Below are 17057 nucleotides of genomic sequence, written 5' to 3'. Positions count from 1 at the left end.
CAAGAAAACATAGAATTGTAAGCTTACTAAGAGCAGCTCTTCAAATCCTCAAAGCATTACTGTACTACATACAGGAAACTTCGTTGCTTTCTAAAAAATTCACGGCAACAACCATAAAGGTGATGTATGTACTACCCGATATCTACTTCATTTCTACTGCACATGGACACTAGGCCTCAGGGAAAGTAAGACGTGTAGGTGTTTGTGGTGACTTCTAGAGTAGTGTTTCTCAATGTTTGTCCTCTGCCAAACCGTGTCACACAGTGCGCCTATTCAAAGTACCACTGAAAATAACTGGTGATGATATCACTGTAGGTGTCACTTCTGGGTTGGGAGGCCAGAGGCAATGTGACAATAAACACCAGTAAGAGACTCGGGGTGGACGAGAGGGCTTTTTTGAGCATGGAAAGGCATGCTTTGAAGCCTCCTGCCACTGCTGGTTGTGTCGTGTTCCTGGTCCTGCTGCCGGGTGGTAGGGGTCCAGGTGCCTGGCGAGTTCCAACAGACAACACCTCAAGTACCACTAGTGGTACCTGTTCCACTGATTGAGAATCACATGCTTTAAAGTCTCATATCACTGTTTGCTGTGTCACATTCCTGGTCTCACCACAGGGTTGCAAGTGCTTTGCAAGGACCACCAGCCACCACCTCAAGTACCGCTAGTGGTACCTGTCCCACTGATTGAGAATCACTGGAGTACATGCTTTAAAGCCTCATATGGTGCCCATACCACTGGTTGAGAAACACTGGTCTAGAGTCATGGGGTTGGAAGGGTGGGGAGGTAGATGATGGGGGGGGGGCTAGGTGAGCAATGCTGCACGGAGAGTGGGGAAATACCTATGAAAACATCCAGGTTAATGAAAAGAAATGGGAACGGAAAACAGGTTGTGGGGAGGTGCTGTAGAGATAATAGAGGCTGCGAACAAAGAGGAGCCTGTACCACTTTCCCCCCACCTCAGCCCGCCACTTTCCCCAGGGATGACTCTACCACTCTGTCCTCCCCCTCACCTCAGCCTCCCAAGGAAGACTCTACCACTTGCCTCCCCACGTCAACCCCCCACTTGCCCCAGAGATGACTCCACCACTCTGCCCTCCCCCCATCTCAGCCTCCCAGGGAAGACTCTTACCACTCTGCCCCCCCCGTTCCACAAACCTGTGTGACGCGACTGCCTCGCCGTCCCGCCTGTTCCCCGTCACTGTCGCTCAACGAGCGCGAGACCCTCCCCGCGACCCCCACCACCGTCCTTCTCAGGTACCCACAGGCCGAACTGGGGGCGGGGCTCGGAGAAGCCCAGCCAATCCAACGAGACGCCCGACGACGCTCCACGCCGAGACGTCACCGGTTCCCGCCTCCGCCACAAAAGCGGTTGGCGCGAAAAGGCCGAGGAGCCCCGCCCCGCCCGCCCGCCGCAGTGACGCGCAGCCTTCGCCACCAATGGCGCCCCGAGGAGCCCCTGCAGGCGCCTACCTGTCACTCAGGCGGGCGCTGGGATCGAGACTCTTTCCTGGGAGGAAGCCCCGTTGACTGCACTGGGGCTTACTTCTGAGTAGGCAGGCACTGGAGTGGGCTACAGTCCTCGCCTCACTTTCCTGGGAGTAAGCCCCATTGACTGGAATGGGACTTACTTCTGAGTAGGCAGGCAAGGGAAGTGGGCTCTTGGAGAACCTTTCCCATTTAATTCAGCTTGTGAATAAGCTTCAGTTGTCTCGCCCCAGGTCTGCCCCCAGGGTCAGCACATTGGGGCAAAGCTCTGCAGTGCTATTGGATGTGGATACATCCACAGTATAGCATCCACAGTGCTATTGGATGTATACAGTGGATGTGGATGTATATATTGGATGTGGGCATCCAAATGGATGCTATTGGATGTATACATTGGATGTGGATGTGGGATAGCTGCCACCATTTTTTAATGTAATCATTTCCAACCGTACAAGAGCTACGTCCCATCACTGTGCTACAGTTGTGTGGCAGTGGGACCAGCATGCTGCACTGTTGTTTTCAGAAATGAAAAGAAGATGGTGATGGCTCATCTGGCTGCCTTAAAGCATTTCAGCTCTGATGCTGTCCAGACACTCCCGGCTAAGCAATGCCACAGGGTTTCTGATGGTCCTGGGCCAATCTGTGCCACATCATATCTGCAGTTCTGTGACAACTTCATGCATCTGACAAAGTGGCTTCTCACCACAATACATCTGGTGGTCTTCAAGGCACTATTACATTATATACTGTGTGTGCTGCAACTCAGTGTTCATGTGACTTAAACAGAATTCTGGCAGCCACAGTCCCATTCCCTCATCTGGGGTAATGTGGGAGAACGAGAATGTCCTAAGCATGCAATTGGATAATGCAGTGTTTCTCAAACTGTGGATCAGGACCCACTAGGTGGGCCGCAAGCCAATTTCAGGTGGGTCCCCATTCATTTCAATATTTTGTTTTTAATGTATTAGACTTGATGCTACCATGGTATGTAACTGCATTGGGGAAATGTTACAGATCTGTACTTTTAACAAGCTACTATATATATTCTTTTAACAATGGTAGTAAATGGGACTTACTCCTGGGTAAGTGTGAGAAGGATTGTAGCCTAGGGTTGATAAAAATGGTCCTGCTTGATGATGTCACTTCCAATCATGACATCACTTCTGATGGGTCCTGACAGATTCTCATTCTAAAAAGTGGGTCCCAATGCTAAATGTGTGAGAACCACTGGGATAATGTGTTTTGATTTTTTTTTGGTTATTTTTAGAAATGCAGAGCATATTTATTTATTTGTTTGGAGTTCAATTTAGCATCCATTCCAGCACGTATACATAGAATTGTAGCCTTATTAATCAAATTTATAAACTGTTTGATTGCAGACATTTCAGTCACAGACAGCTCTCCCTCAGACCCAGTGTTTAGATTTCTTTTTTAAAATGTAATTGTGTCTGATGTTGGTATTTGCCTTGCCTTTCTGTGTCCTTAATGTTCTTTTACAGTACCAGCAATATAGGCTGTGCAAGCCTATGCACACTTTCCTGGGAGTAAACCCTTTGAATTAAGCAAGACTTACTTTGGAGTAAACATACATAGGACTGTGCTGTCAAGTAGCAATTCTAAACACGCTTGCTAGATAGTGTGTCTCTTTGAACTAAGGGAATTTGCGTCTGCGAAAATATGTTCAAGATTGCAGTATAAGTTAGCAACAGCTAACTGAGGCTACCAGATTTTTGCATATAAAGCTTGATATTGCTTCCTGTCAAAGAGGTATTTGCAGCACTGTTCAAAGGACTGTAGTAATGTAGTAGTAATGCAGGCCAATACTATGCAGAGTTAGGTGCACTTAAAATCATTGAAATAGGCTTGGGCTATTACTAAAGTTATGTCCTATAATCCTCTATTGACACTTCAATATTTCTGTTGGTAGCTGTTTTGTCTTTTCTGTTTCTTAAAAATATATCCACGCAAGGCATATCTCAGGTTAAAACGAAGATACATTGGCATCTTTCAGTTTTGGAAGACTATGGTATCACTCTCTGAAAAGTGGTTCTGGAACAGTGTTCTCTCCAGTGCACGAAGCCTGGGTAAAGTAGATATGGATAGACTGTTTCCCATGCAGCAAATCCCCCCTCTCCACGTCGCTGAAATGGTCCAATGGAAAGGCAGAAGCCAATACGGTTGGTTCCAGCGGCGTCGCAGGAGTTGCCAGAATATGACTGTGTTCAGCCATGAACTGCCTCAGGGACTCCGGCTCCGGATTTTGCCTCGAGGTTGACTCCTGAAGCCTTTTCCATAACTGGATGTAGCCACAAGGCAGTGGAGGTTTGGGATCAGAGTTTTCCTTCTTTCAGATGAGCTGCCTTTTCAGGCTAATGAATCCCATCTACCCGTTGGCTGTTTAGTCACCTCTTAGGACAAGTACAGCCAACTGAGGGCCTATTCTTATCCCCAGCCCCCAAGGGAAGATAAAACAAGCTACATTGTCAATATCATCAACCTCTGAATCCCACCCCACATTAATGCTGATCTGAATGTAAATGTATATTGGCAACCTTCAGTCTCGAAAGACTATGGTATCGCGCTCTGAAAGGTGGTTCTGGCACAGCGTCTAGTGTGGCTGAAAAGGCCAATCCGGGAGTGACAATCCCTTCCACACCGGGAGCAAGTGCAGTCTGTCCCTGGTCTGTCTCCCTGGCTATGGGCCTTCCTTCTTTGCCTCTTAGCCTCAGACTGTTGGCAAAGTGTCTCTTCAAACTGGGAAAGGCCATGCTGCACAGCCTGCCTCCAAGCGGGCCGCTCAGAGGCCAGGGTTTCCCACTTGTTGAGGTCCATCCCTAAGGCCTTCAGATCCCTCTTGCAGATGTCCTTGTATCGCAGCTGTGGTCTACCTGTAGGGCGCATGTAAATGTATTCTCATCCAATTGTGAAAACAGATCTACAGATACATTATCCTGGCTAATGTTCTGAACCAGGTGTCCAACCAAACCTAGACAGAAAAACCAGTTCATATTTATTTTTTGAGGTGAACAAGAACTGAACCTGAGCCTAAAATATGTTGGTTGCTTTGAAACCAACCAAATATGTTGGTTGAAATGAATGTGGACCCACATGAAATTGGCTTGTGAAAAGAGCAAAAAGTAGTAATTGGTTCCAAAAAGGTGCTTCAATAATCAGATGCTCAGTTTTCAACTGAAGGTTGTTTTGTTGTCCTTTTCCCTCCTTAAGTCCTGTTTGTTTTTGTATTTTGCTTGTAAAACAATTTTTTGCTGTAATTAAAAATTACCTTACATTAAAAATAGTAAGTAGAGCATTGTTTTTCAATTTATAATAGCATGCTGTATATGGCTTCATTACAAACAAAACAATTTGATATTATTCTGCACAATATGTATCAATATAGCTATTCACTTTTGAAAGTTAGTGTCTGTAACTGGACTGAAGAGTTAAAAAAAAAAAAACTTTGATTAATCTGAATTGAGCCCACAGTTTTAATGGTTCAATTCCTTAGTTTGAACATGGTTTTGCTCTCCCCCCAAGACAAATGCCTTAAAATACTATGGATGTGTGTGTTTAACCCGCTTCCAGCATAATGTTATTCCTATCTTCACCCTAAAATAGAGAGATGCAAGGCTGCAATCCTATACACCAGTGGTTCCCAGACCTTTTAGCACCAGGACCCACTTTTTAAAATGACACTCTATCGGGACCCACCTAGGTTTATCAGACTTTTAAAAAAATCCAGAAATAATAACCAGGAAAAAGACCCCTAGGGCACAATCCTAACCAATTTTCCAGCACCAAGGTAAGAGCAATGCAACTGCGAGGACAGGAAACAAAAATTGCCTTACCTGGAGGAGGCCTCCGTGACTGCCCCCCAACTGCAGGATGTAGCACATATATAGGCAATGAAAGACTATGGTATCGCGCTCTGAAAGGTGGTTCTGGAACAGCGTCTAGTGTGGCTGAAAAGGCCAATCCGGGAGTGACAATCCCTTCCACACTGGGAGCAAGTGCAGCCTGTCCCTGGTCTGTCTCCCTGGCTATGGGCCTTCCTTCTTTGCCTCTTTGCCTCAGACTGTTGGCAAAGTGTCTCTTCAAACTGGGAAAGGCCATGCTGCACAGCCTGCCTCCAAGCAAGCCGCTCAGAGGCCAGGGTTTCCCACTTGTTGAGGTCCATTCCTAAGGCCTTCAGATCCCTCTTGCAGATGTCCTTGTAACGCAGCTGTGGTCTACCTGTAGGTCACTTTCCTTGCACGAGTTCTCCATAGAGGAGATCCTTTGGGATCCGGCCATCATCCATTCTCACGACATGACCGAGCCAACGCAGGCGTCTCTGTTTCAGCAGTGCATACATGCTAGGGATTCCAGCATGTTCCAGGACTGTGTTGTTAGGAACTTTGTCCTGCCAGGTGATGCCGAGAATGCGTCGGAGGCAGCGCATGTGGAAAGCGTTCAGTTTCCTCTCCTGTTGTGAGCAGAGAGTCCATGACTCGCTGCAGTACAGAAGTGTACTCAGGACGCAAGCTCTGTAGACCTGGATCTTGGTATGTTCCGTCAGCTTCTTGTTGGACCAGACTCTCTTTATCTCCCTATATTTATCTATATTTATTTATCTCCCTATATTTACACATGCTTGAAACTGAAGCTCAGCTCCTTGCAGGGCAGTTAGTAGCTATCTTGTAAACTGCAGGAGCTGAGCTACAGTATTTGATTTGCATTAGCCGCAGGGCTTGTGGAAATTAGTTATCTGATATTTCCATCACCTTTTTCCATCACCAAAAATCAGGTCGCAATCCAGCAGTGGGTCCTGACCCACAGGATTGCAGTGCAATCCTATGCATGGCTACTCAGAAATAAGTTCTACTGTGCTCAATGGGGTTTACTTCCAGGAAAGTGTGGAATAGTATATACATGCTTTCCTGGAAGCAAAGCCCATTGAATGTATATAGTGTATATCCGTGGTTCTCACACATTTTTAGAATGAAAATCTTATGGACCCACCATAAATGAGGTCATGACTGGAAGTGACATCATCAAGCAGGAACATTTTTAACAATCCTAGGCTGCAATCCTACCCACTCTTACCCACTCCCCACACCCAGGAGAAAGTCCCACTGAGTACCATTGTTAAAAGAATATACATAGCAGGTTGTTAAAAGGACAGGTCTGTAACATTTCCTCAGATGCACTCACATATCATGGTAGTATCAAGGTTAATACATTAAAAACAAAATATTGAAATGAATGGGGACCCACCTGAAATTGGCTCATGACCCACCTAGTGGGTCTCAACCCACAGTTTGAGAAACACTTTCCTGGAAGTAAATGCCATTGAATGTGTATGGTGTATACAGTATACACGCTTTCCTGGAAACAAACTCCATTGAACACTATAGGGTTAACTTCAGAGTAGTAAGCCATGCATAGGCTTGCACTGCAACCCTTTGCAGTGTATATTATTCTAGCAGCTTGTATCACTCACAACACTCCTGAATAGTCTTCTTGGGGAGACCTTTAAACAGTGCTTAAAATCACACACCCCAAGAATCCTACTAATCCCAGCATGCAATGCGCCAGCAATGTACCGACTGGCAGTGGAGGCGTGTCGCATAGCAGGCTGGGGCTTGTAGTCGTTTCTGCGAGGGCGCAGCTTTCCCTGGTGTCGCTGAGAGATGACGCGAGCTTGAATAGGCCGAAACGAAAGTCGCTATCCTTCCCCACGTGTCCTGCTCCCAGCAGCGGGTGGTGGAGAGCGGCTTCTGGCTGGAGGTGCACACCCCCTTCCCTGCGCCTGGGACGAGGGGCGCCCAGAGGATGGAGCATCTCCGGCTGAGCCTGGCGGCCCCGCTGCAGCTGGTGGCTCAGAGGAACGAGAGGAGCAGCGGCGAGCTGGGCAGGTTCTTGGCCAAGCAGGTATGAGGAGAAGCCACAATAGCGGTGGCTGGAGGGGGATGGGCGCCCAGCGGGGGAGGGGACAGCCCTGCAGCCTTCCCTGGGCTGGCTCTTCCCTGCCTTGCAGAGTGAGGGGGTGGGTTGGCCTGGCTGACTGGAGGGATAGAGGGAGGCAGGGAGAGTGCAGGCTGCATCTTGCTTCCTTTGTCTTCTGATGGGTGTTGGGCAAGGAAAGAGGCTCCATCCTCCTCTTCCTCCCTGAGCCTCTTTAAAGTGCAAGGAGACCCCCCTCCACTTCTTCTCCAGCTCACCCTCCTTCCATGTTCCAGCAAGGAAGAGTGGGAATGATGAGGCTGCAACATCAGAGAAGGCTGGAAAAGAGTCATCTCTGCCTGTGGGAGGGCAGCTTTTTGCAATGGCAAATGCACACACACTTTTGGTGCATTAATGTATGCATTGGAGTATGCATTGGGAGGGCTGTCTAGTTTTGAGAGCCAGGGTGGTGTAGTGGTTTGGGAGGTGGACTTAGACCTGGACAATCCAGGTTCAAATCCCCCCTCAGCCGCAAAGCTTACTGGGTGACCTTGGCCCACTCACTTTCTCACAGCCTCACCTACCTCACAGGGTTGTTGTGAGGACAAGAAGGAGGGCAGCAGCTTTGTACACCGCCCTGAGGTCTTTGGAGGAAGGGCAATATAAAAATGTGAAAAAAATAAAATTTGCAGCAAACAAGAGCAAGCTGTTCTGGTTAATGTGACTGTGATATTGTTACTCTGTTCAGTTGCTGACCATAGATGTTTGGATAGACCAGTGGTCTTCAACCTTTTACATAACATGCCCCCAATAAATAAAGTATGAGACTGGGGGCCCACTGTTGATCCTGCCTCCCTTCCTGGGACCTTGTCTGCCCACCCCCTGCCCTGTCACCACCAACTCTCCACCCCCATAATGCCCTCCCAGCACTGTTCACTGTAGCCAAATTTTGAAGAGAGCAGAAAAAGTTACCACGAAACCTGGCAGTAGAGAAAGCTATTTCAGCATAGTTGCTAAGATTCTGAGCAGGACTGGGACACAATCTCCTGGTATCTGAAGGGGTATCTGAAGGAGCCTCCATCTTTACCTGATGGTGCTCTAGTCCCTTGTTCTTCACCCTTTTTCATTCCTGTAAGTTGTTGCAAGCCCACAGCTGGGGCTTAGCGGCTCCATTGGGGTCCCAATCCCAAGGATGAAAAACACTGGTGTAGACACAAACTCTTCCCCTTGCCATCATCATTCTCTTAGGAGAGCTGGCATTCCTTTTACATAAATTGTGACAACACAGAAATGATAGGTGGTTGGGGAGGGGGGTGGAAAGTCCCAAAACTGTTCAAGCTGTGTAGAGCACCAAAAAGAAAAGACTATGGTTTGATACAAACCACTATGGATTTTGTAAATGGAATGCATTTATGTGCGCAGTTAAGTGGGGAAATGGCTGTTTGGTCATCACAAGCACTAGTCATGCAAGATGTACATTTATATTGTTGTGTATACGTCTGGTCATCAGACATGAGTCTGCATATGCTTTCTGGCTTTTTTCAGGCCACAGCAAAGTACTTTTGGTATGTAAATACAGGGACCTGAAAAACTGTAAATTAAGTTTTGGAATGTGAAAGCAGAAATATATCCAAATTCAAAAGCATCTCTCCATACTTCAATTTCTCCACATGTTGGTCTTAAAAACCATTATAGTCTTTGGATGTTCTATGGAATGCTGTATTCATCTTAATTAGGCTTGTTTTCTAAATTATTTTGAGTACGATTATTTGAACAACACATTATTTCTTTTATATATGGGAGAGCTAACTTTAGTAATATTTTCCTTGTAAATGGTATAATTAGGTGCTTCAGGAATGGTGCTATTATTATTACCCCTATAGTCAAAGTGGAAAATCAGGAGTACAGCTTAAGAGCCCAATCCTAATCACCTTTCCAGTGCTGATGCAGCCATGCCAATGGGGCATACACTGCAGTGGGGGGGCAGTCACAGAGGCCTACTCAAGGTAAGAAAACATTTGTTTCCTTAGGTCTGGTGCTGCATTGGTGCTGGCAAGTTTCATAGGATTGGGCCCTATGTTGCTTTTGTCACTTGTACATATTGAACTGATCAAGAGATAAGTGACTTCCCAGGTTCCCAGCTGCTGAAAAGATACTCCATATTTTTTGTTTTGGAAATTGATATGCATTTGACTGCTCATAGCCCCCTAAGAGATTTGTACCTGTTATTTTTAATTTCCCCTTTTTCCTAGGCTAGTGTGCTAGTGACCAGAGTGCCATATAATTTTGTCCGTATATTTAATTGCTTAAACCGATGGCCTTTAGTTTGTGATGAGCTGGAGCCCATCTCCTACTAGAAGAGTAGCTGGGGGGGGCAAAATGATAAGTATTGCAGGTGCCCTTCCCGCTCACCATCGGAGCCATTCCAGGCAGCAACAGCAATACGCAGGAGACGTTTGGTTCAGCAAATGCCTGCCCATTGCTGGCACTGTCCAGAATGACTCTGATGGCAAGTGGGAGGGGCCAATTACATGGTATGTTGCAGTGCCTGAAGTACTTGCAGGTTCCTCCCCCCACAGCTACATTGCTGCTCCAATCTGCAACACAGGACCCAGTGGGCAAAAGGGGTGAGGGGCCTTGGTTGCTCTTCCCCAGTGATGCTTAGTTGCTTCTTGCCCAGTGATGGTCAGTAAGGGTGTTCTATTCTTCCATGCCAATTGGAAAGAAAAGAGGGAGCAGAGAGTGGCATGGTAACAGATACTCTCAATGCTGAAGTGGGGGAAAGAAAAAGGAAGTGAGGTAATGGAGTGCTGTAGCAGGGGAGGACAGGCACATGGGTGGGAGACTAGGAGAGTTGGCCAGAGCCACCTCTGCAAAGTCTCTGGCAGGTTTTGCCTGATCTAGGATCGCTAATCCTGATTACAGTTCACATTGTACAGGCCACCTGCAAACAAAATGGTGGCAAAAGCATTTCTGCTCCTGATGTTGAGGGGTGCTGATGCAGAGGAGTACATCTCAGGCTGCTGAAATGCTTACATCTGTGTTTTTATTGTTGGAAGGGAGGCTGGTAGCACCAGATCTTTAAGTCCCAGTTTTGTGTAATGTGTTTGAGTGCATATCTGTTGAATTCCTGTGAGTATCGTTGGTCACTGAATTTTTCGCAGAAGTCCTAAAGTTTCGTATCACTTCAACATCCAGTTTTGTGTGTACTTTACTCCATCTGAACCATTTAAACTGGTAGCACAAATTCTTGGAGTTAATAATAATAATAATAATAACAACAACTTTATTTTTACCCCACCTTTCTCGCCGAAGGGACTCAAGGCGGCTTACAACAGATTAAAAAACATAATTTAAAACAAATAAAAAACATATTAACACATGTCATAAAAAACAGCAGTCAGATAAAAAATAGGTAAAAAGAGCATAGAGCAGCAGCAAATCATAAAAGAATCAGGCCTGTAAAAAATATTAAAAGATGTTAAAAAAGATGTTAAAAAGGCCAAGAACTCAGAAGGGTCTTCAGGGCTCGCAGAAAGGTCTCAAGAGAGGGAGCCATTCTTAAGTCAAGTAGAGTTAGTAGCTTACTAAAACTTGGAATTACCTTGTTCCATCCCTGACCCCAGGGCTAGATCTTAAAGATACCAGTTTTCATGCAGATTAACTTCCATAATATGTACCAAAAATTTTTAGGGGGGAGATGGCTTGTGACTCCTTTAAAGGAGAGCAAATTTATCTATATAGCAAAGGATAGGGTCTCCTGGAAGTGCAAAAGCACTACTGAGGCTGTAGTAGCATCTACTAATTTCTAAGACCTCTTAGAAAGCATCCCAACAAGTACTACTGAATCACAGCCTGATCCTATGCAGGTCTACTCAGAAGTAAGTTCCATTGAGTTCAATGGGGCATACTCCCAGGAAAGTGTTATAGGATTGCAGCCTTAGACCATCCAACATTCTTTTTTGTTTTATTCCCCATCTTTGAATCAAATGACCTACTGACCTAAGAGGCAGTTTACAAGAGATTATAAGGATACAAATAAACGCTCAGCAGCTCAATCCTGGAGAGCTCTCCAACTGTGATGGCGCACACATACCTCCAGCTCTGGGTGTTCTAAATGTGCCATAAAGCATGTTTGCTGCACCTAGGGAGGAGGGAGCACCAGCACTGAGTCAGTGCCTGTCAAAGCTGGGCCTCAGCGCTGGGAGGACACCTGCGAAGAGCCTCGGTGGGCAAGTAGCACCACCAATCCGCAGTGCAGCTTTTAGGGGTGGGGGTAGGGCGTGACCGGAGGGAGGGACTAGCCAGGGAGGCGGGATTGACTGAGGGCTCCCCCTCTGGATTCTATCCTTCCTGTTAGACTGCAAAGCCTGCACAGGGCTTTTCAAGTCTCTGCTAGCAAAAGGGCTGGCGCAGACTTGAGTAGCTGTATTGCAGGGCCTGGGGCTTTCTTCAGGGGAAGGGAATGAAAGCCCCCGTCCCCCAAGGAGACCTCCGGCTGTAACTGGCGACTGTAACTGGCAGTACAGCTGGCTGTAACTGGTGGCACCAGAGAGGATAGGATTGGGCTGTTTAATCTTAATATAAGGAAAGAAGGGTAAGTGGTGTTGGGAATGGTAAGGAAAGACAAAGGAGGAAGAGAGGCCTAAGGTGTTAAGCTAAAATGTCAGCACATTAGGAAAGCCCTTAGAGAAAAAATTGTCTTGAGATGCTTGAGAGTGGGAGAGGCTGAATTGCATAAAAGCCTGAAGACAGTGAATTCCAAAGATAAGGTACCGACAAGAGCAGGAAACGGAAAGTAAAATCCTGGTTTAGCTTAGAGGTTGATGTTCCTGACTTTCCATTCCAAGGAGTTCTTCTCAGATGCTTTCTCCTACCTTCCCACTGAGTTGTTGAAGTATCGTTTTTCATCCCCCTGTTGTCCCTTCAAATTCTCTCTCGCTAGAATCTCTCTTTGTTTTTCAGATCTGGAGTCAGCAGGACCGTCAGTGTATCCTCAGTGCCTTAGCACGCTTATTGCTGGATAAAGAATGCACACTTCTCATTGGTCGTCAGTTTCGTCCAATCTTGCTGGATTTATTGGAAAGAAATGCAGAAGTCATTAAATCTGGTGGACAGATCAACCATGATCTTCATGAGAGACTCTGTGTGGCGTTAAGCAGACTTATTGGTGATCATCCAGATGTGATGCCGTAAGTCTTGTAATATCTGTGTACGATCATTGTGTTGGAAAGTTGAATAGAGACTGATGGCAAAGAGACTGATTGGTTCATATGGCCAAGTAGAAATCCTGTGCAGGTGGTGGAGCACAGTTGTCCATTCCTGTCACTGTGCTTATTATACTGTATGCTGCTTACATTGTGTATACGTGCATGCAACAGTGTGCATAGTTAGCCCAGTATCCGTGATCCACTTTTTTTTTTTTTTTTTTGGTGGTGGTGGAAGGATTGTAGGAATATTTTCCAGTGTCCTGCTTGACTTAGAGTTTTTCTGCTTGTCAAAACAGAAGCCTTGGGATTGGGTCACACTATGTAAATGCCCCAGTTGATACAAATACATAATTGCAGCTAAGTCTGCAATATGATGCATGTTTACATCCTTCTGAATAAAAATGGTTTGGATGATAAAGGTGATAACTTGAAGGAATGAATGCTTGATGTACCCCATGCCTCATTGGCAAGAAAGATAAAATGTTCTGCTTCCATTGGTTAAACTTCCTATCATTAGGTTCTGGTGCATTTGTATCCTTCCCTTTATCAGAAGAACTTAGAGCAGTGTGTCTGAGATTCCCAGTTGATCTTCTAGCTCTGCAGCTGAGGCAGTCTGGTCAGTAGCTGATTACCAGATTATTTTTTTTATTCCAGGCTGCCAAATAGGTATCTATCTTTCAGTTATTTTTCTGTCTCCCAGACACATGTTTAATTTCATGCCGCTGGGATGAAGGAAATTTCAAGATGTGAATATTAGGGAAAATAAAACATTAGCAGAAGTAGCTAGTTTGCAGTTTTACTATGCAGAAAAAATAAGTCTGTTTAAGACTTGTATTCTCCTGGAGGAAGGAGTCCATAGGATACAACTCCAAACTTCTTGTGAACATCTATGCAAATTTGATAGATCTTCAAGAACAGGGGTGTCAAACATAAGACTGGCTGGATGCGGCGCACGGAAGCTTTTTATCTGGCCCTCAGACTCTCAGCTGCTGAGCCATGCTGTTACTGCTAAAAGGGCAGCCCACTTGAAAATTGAGCTCTCTCATACACATCTTTTCTCTTCTGTCATTTACAGCTAATGAGTTCCTAAGTGGGAAAAGGTGCTTATTTTTGATCATGAACGGTTTAATGACATCACTTCCTTCCTAATGACATCACTTTCACTTGCCCTCAGCAAGCATCATGAATACCATTTGACCCTCTGTATGAAATGAGTTTGACACCCTTGTTCTAGAAGATTCACAAATGTATCGCGATACAAGCTCTCATAGCAGAAACTAGTTTCGTTAGATGAACTAATTGGTTCAGTTTCTTTCCTGTAATGATAGGTGCTTTCAGTATCTTTCTTTGTCATAGATTTGCTTTAAGATACTTCAAGGATACTTCACCTGTATTCCAAAGACTTTTTCTGGAAAGCTCAGACACAAGCACAGTTCGATATGAGCGCCGGCGAATGAAGTTAAGAGATCTAATGGAGGCAGCCTACAAATTCCTACAAAAGGAACAATTGGTGTTTAAGGAGTTGTGGGACTGGAGTGTTTGTGTTCCACTACTGAGGAGTCATGACACATTAGTCAAATGGTAAGTTTCATTCATAACTTTTATGGTTCATGGAATGCCTGTGGTGATCTTGCAACTGCCCTTTATGGATGGTAACTTTTAAAAAGGTGGTGGAGAATTACCTGGTCAAGTCTGAGTAGGTTTTTTGAGAGGGGTATCAAACATAAGGCCTGTGGGCCAAATGTGACCCTTGAAAGCATTTTATCCAGCCTCTGTTATAATTGAGTTCTCCCAGCCTGATAATTGATCTCTCTCATACCTTGAAAATATGATTTGCACATTTTCTCTTCTGTCATTTGCAGCTAATGTGTTTCAATGTGAGAACAAAGTGCATATTTCTGGCCATCATGTGCTTAAGCAGAAGGCGACATATTTAATGATGTCACTTCGGCCCTTAGCAGGCATCATGAATACTAACTTCAGCCCTTTATATTAAACAAGTTTGACATCTCTGGTCTATGCCCTGGTTACTGGTCTACACTGCATCTTTAAATTCTCAGAAATAACATCAAACAACTTATGGCATGCAATAGGTTACAATGGTCAGAGCTAAGAGTGACAAGAAAGTTCTCTGAGACTTTTGATTTAGTTAATACACCTAAAACTGAGGAAAGCTTCAGATGTTAGAAATTCCTTTATAGAAGTATTTTCAGGTAACAATTTGCATTTAGGTGATTGTAATGTTGACATCATACATGCATTTTGTGGCAGGCAGGTATATTGACAATTTAGCATGGGTTCATATAGTGACATACCTACATGAAAAATACCTATAGTGAAAACCATGTTTTTGTTTCCCTTGGCTGAAGGGTACAGTGATGTCATTTAGTCTTTCCCTATTGTTGCCCTGAATTCTCTAACTGTGAATTCTCTAACAGTTTGTTTCACTACGTGGGTCGTGAGCCAATTTCAGGTGGATCCCCATTCATTTCAATATTTTATTTTAAATTTATTAGACTTGGTGCTACCATGGTATGTGACTGCATTTGAGGAAATGTTACAGACCTGTACTTACTAAGCAAAAATAATAAAAAAAATACAGTGGTGGTGCCCACCGGTGTGATGCCTCTGAAGTCCAATGCGTTATTGTTTTCATTGTCTGATGACCCATTAGTTGATGATCAGTGATCTGGATGACTGAACTGGGCAAGAAAGTCTTTCTTCTCTGTAAGAAACCTAGTTCTATAATCCTGAGTTATGAGATGTTATTTGACCAATCTTTTATTTCTTAGGTATGCTGCAAGTTGTCTCGCACTGGTTACATGCATGAATGACGAACATCGGTTATCTTTCCTGAAAAAAATCTTTAATCCAGAAGAATTAATACATTTCAGACTTAAGTAAGCTGCTTTGTTGTTGTTGTTTTGGAATTTGTATTTGATGGATTTGTCTGTACTTGTTCAAAAACAGTATAATAAACATGGTTACAACTCTGACAGGCTATTGGAAGAATCACGGATGCAAAATGTTGAAAGTGCACTCGTCTTGGCCAACCCAGACACAGTCCTTTGGAACAAAGAGAAGGAATTGCAGTACACTCAAGGGGAGCTTGTGTCTGCTGACCTCTCTGCAAAAGTAGTAGCAGTATGTGGAGTTGTTCTACCTAGACAACAGCTTGGACCCAAAGAAAATGTAAGTAAACGGTCGAAAATATAAATTGTATTCTAAAAATCATGGTGGTTGCTTCAGATGGACATCATTTTGTCATGAACGCTAATTCCATCACAGTGATCTGATTATATTTACTTTCATTGTAAATATGATTATATGTTACTTTCACTCAACCTATGTCCTGGTTTGACTTGACAGTTCAATTTTATGTGCTGTAAACCTCAGCATTGTGAAATTGAAAGCTCACCTGGCTTAACTATCTTCTGAATAAGAGGTATAAAGTGATGACAGTCCCTTTTATAGAATAGAAACTTTAACGGTGGAGCCAGGAGCTGGAAAAGTGCAAGCAGCAGGCAACCATTTGAACGTGGTTGTCTTCATATGTGATGAGGAGGACCAGTATACCAACAACTTCCAGTGGAAATAATTTCTTTCACCATCATGAATGACTGTCATAATTAGCTAACTTAGCATTCAAAAGAAAATATGGTCTACAGTAAACAAAGCAACTTTAGAACTACATTTGGTGTTCCTTTATAGAATAATTCAAAACTGAATGAGACTGGAGATTTGCTGCTAATGGTAACCTGCTTTAGCCTCAGATTTGTGTACTGTCTTAAAGTAAAAGTCTTCCACTTTTCTCCTTTATAATCTTTTTGCTTTTTGACTTATGACAGTTTTACCACATTTACATAGCAACACACAAGAGAGAGTGTGTATGTGTGGAACAGGGGTATAATAAGTTAGAATTTCAGTGTGTTAATAGAACTAATTTATATAGTATTAGCAGGGTGTGATATGTGTTTAAATGTTCTGGTGATGTCAAAAATTGTTGCTGCAAGAGTGAGGGTGACCTTCTCCCTCCATCATGTGTGTGCAGTGCCCTTGGATTAGCAAATAGATGGGCTTTTCTGTGATCCCAACAATGTCAATCACTTGTGACAGTGGGGGGCAGGGAGTGGAATGAGTCTGAGACTTCTGTCCTCAGTGGATTGATGTTGCAGCCAAATGCTGTCCATCTGTTCATTCGTAAGCAGGGAGAGAAGAGAGAATGCTTGATGTGATGGAGTTGGCTGTGAGGCTAGGAACTTGATTTGGAAGTGTGAAAATAGGAAGTATTATGCAGATCTAGAAAGCGTGTAGAATGCAGCTGCCTTAAAAGCTAGCAGGGGTTTGGCTGCATCTGCAAAAACAACTTGCAATTTGCAAATCTTTTCTTCTTCTGGGTGCAGCTTGCTGACAAGAAAGTTTCCCAAATAGATTCCTGT

General features: G+C 44.4%; 2 protein-coding genes across 2 annotated transcripts in view; one reads left to right on the top strand and one right to left on the bottom strand.

Moving 5' to 3' along the window:
• The window catches only part of CASP8AP2 (caspase 8 associated protein 2), a 35008-nt gene extending 33772 nt beyond the window's left edge, over positions 1 to 1236 (bottom strand). The window contains exon 1 of the mRNA XM_066612705.1: positions 1154 to 1236. The gene's annotated coding sequence lies outside the window, so the exon portion shown is untranslated. The remainder of the gene's footprint in view (positions 1 to 1153) is intronic.
• A 6020-nt stretch (positions 1237 to 7256) lies between these two features.
• The window catches only part of MDN1 (midasin AAA ATPase 1), a 126816-nt gene continuing 117015 nt past the window's right edge, over positions 7257 to 17057 (top strand). Inside the window, exons 1-5 of the mRNA XM_066612686.1 lie at positions 7257 to 7396; positions 12374 to 12600; positions 13975 to 14199; positions 15411 to 15518; positions 15618 to 15810. Coding sequence (XP_066468783.1) covers positions 7298 to 7396; positions 12374 to 12600; positions 13975 to 14199; positions 15411 to 15518; positions 15618 to 15810 — 852 coding nt within the window. The 5' untranslated portion in view covers positions 7257 to 7297. The remainder of the gene's footprint in view (positions 7397 to 12373; positions 12601 to 13974; positions 14200 to 15410; positions 15519 to 15617; positions 15811 to 17057) is intronic.

Source organism: Tiliqua scincoides, chromosome 1 (genome assembly GCF_035046505.1).
Source record: "Tiliqua scincoides isolate rTilSci1 chromosome 1, rTilSci1.hap2, whole genome shotgun sequence".
NCBI classification, from domain to species: Eukaryota; Metazoa; Chordata; class Lepidosauria; order Squamata; family Scincidae; genus Tiliqua; species Tiliqua scincoides.
This window is presented reverse-complemented; position numbering and strand designations above follow the sequence as displayed.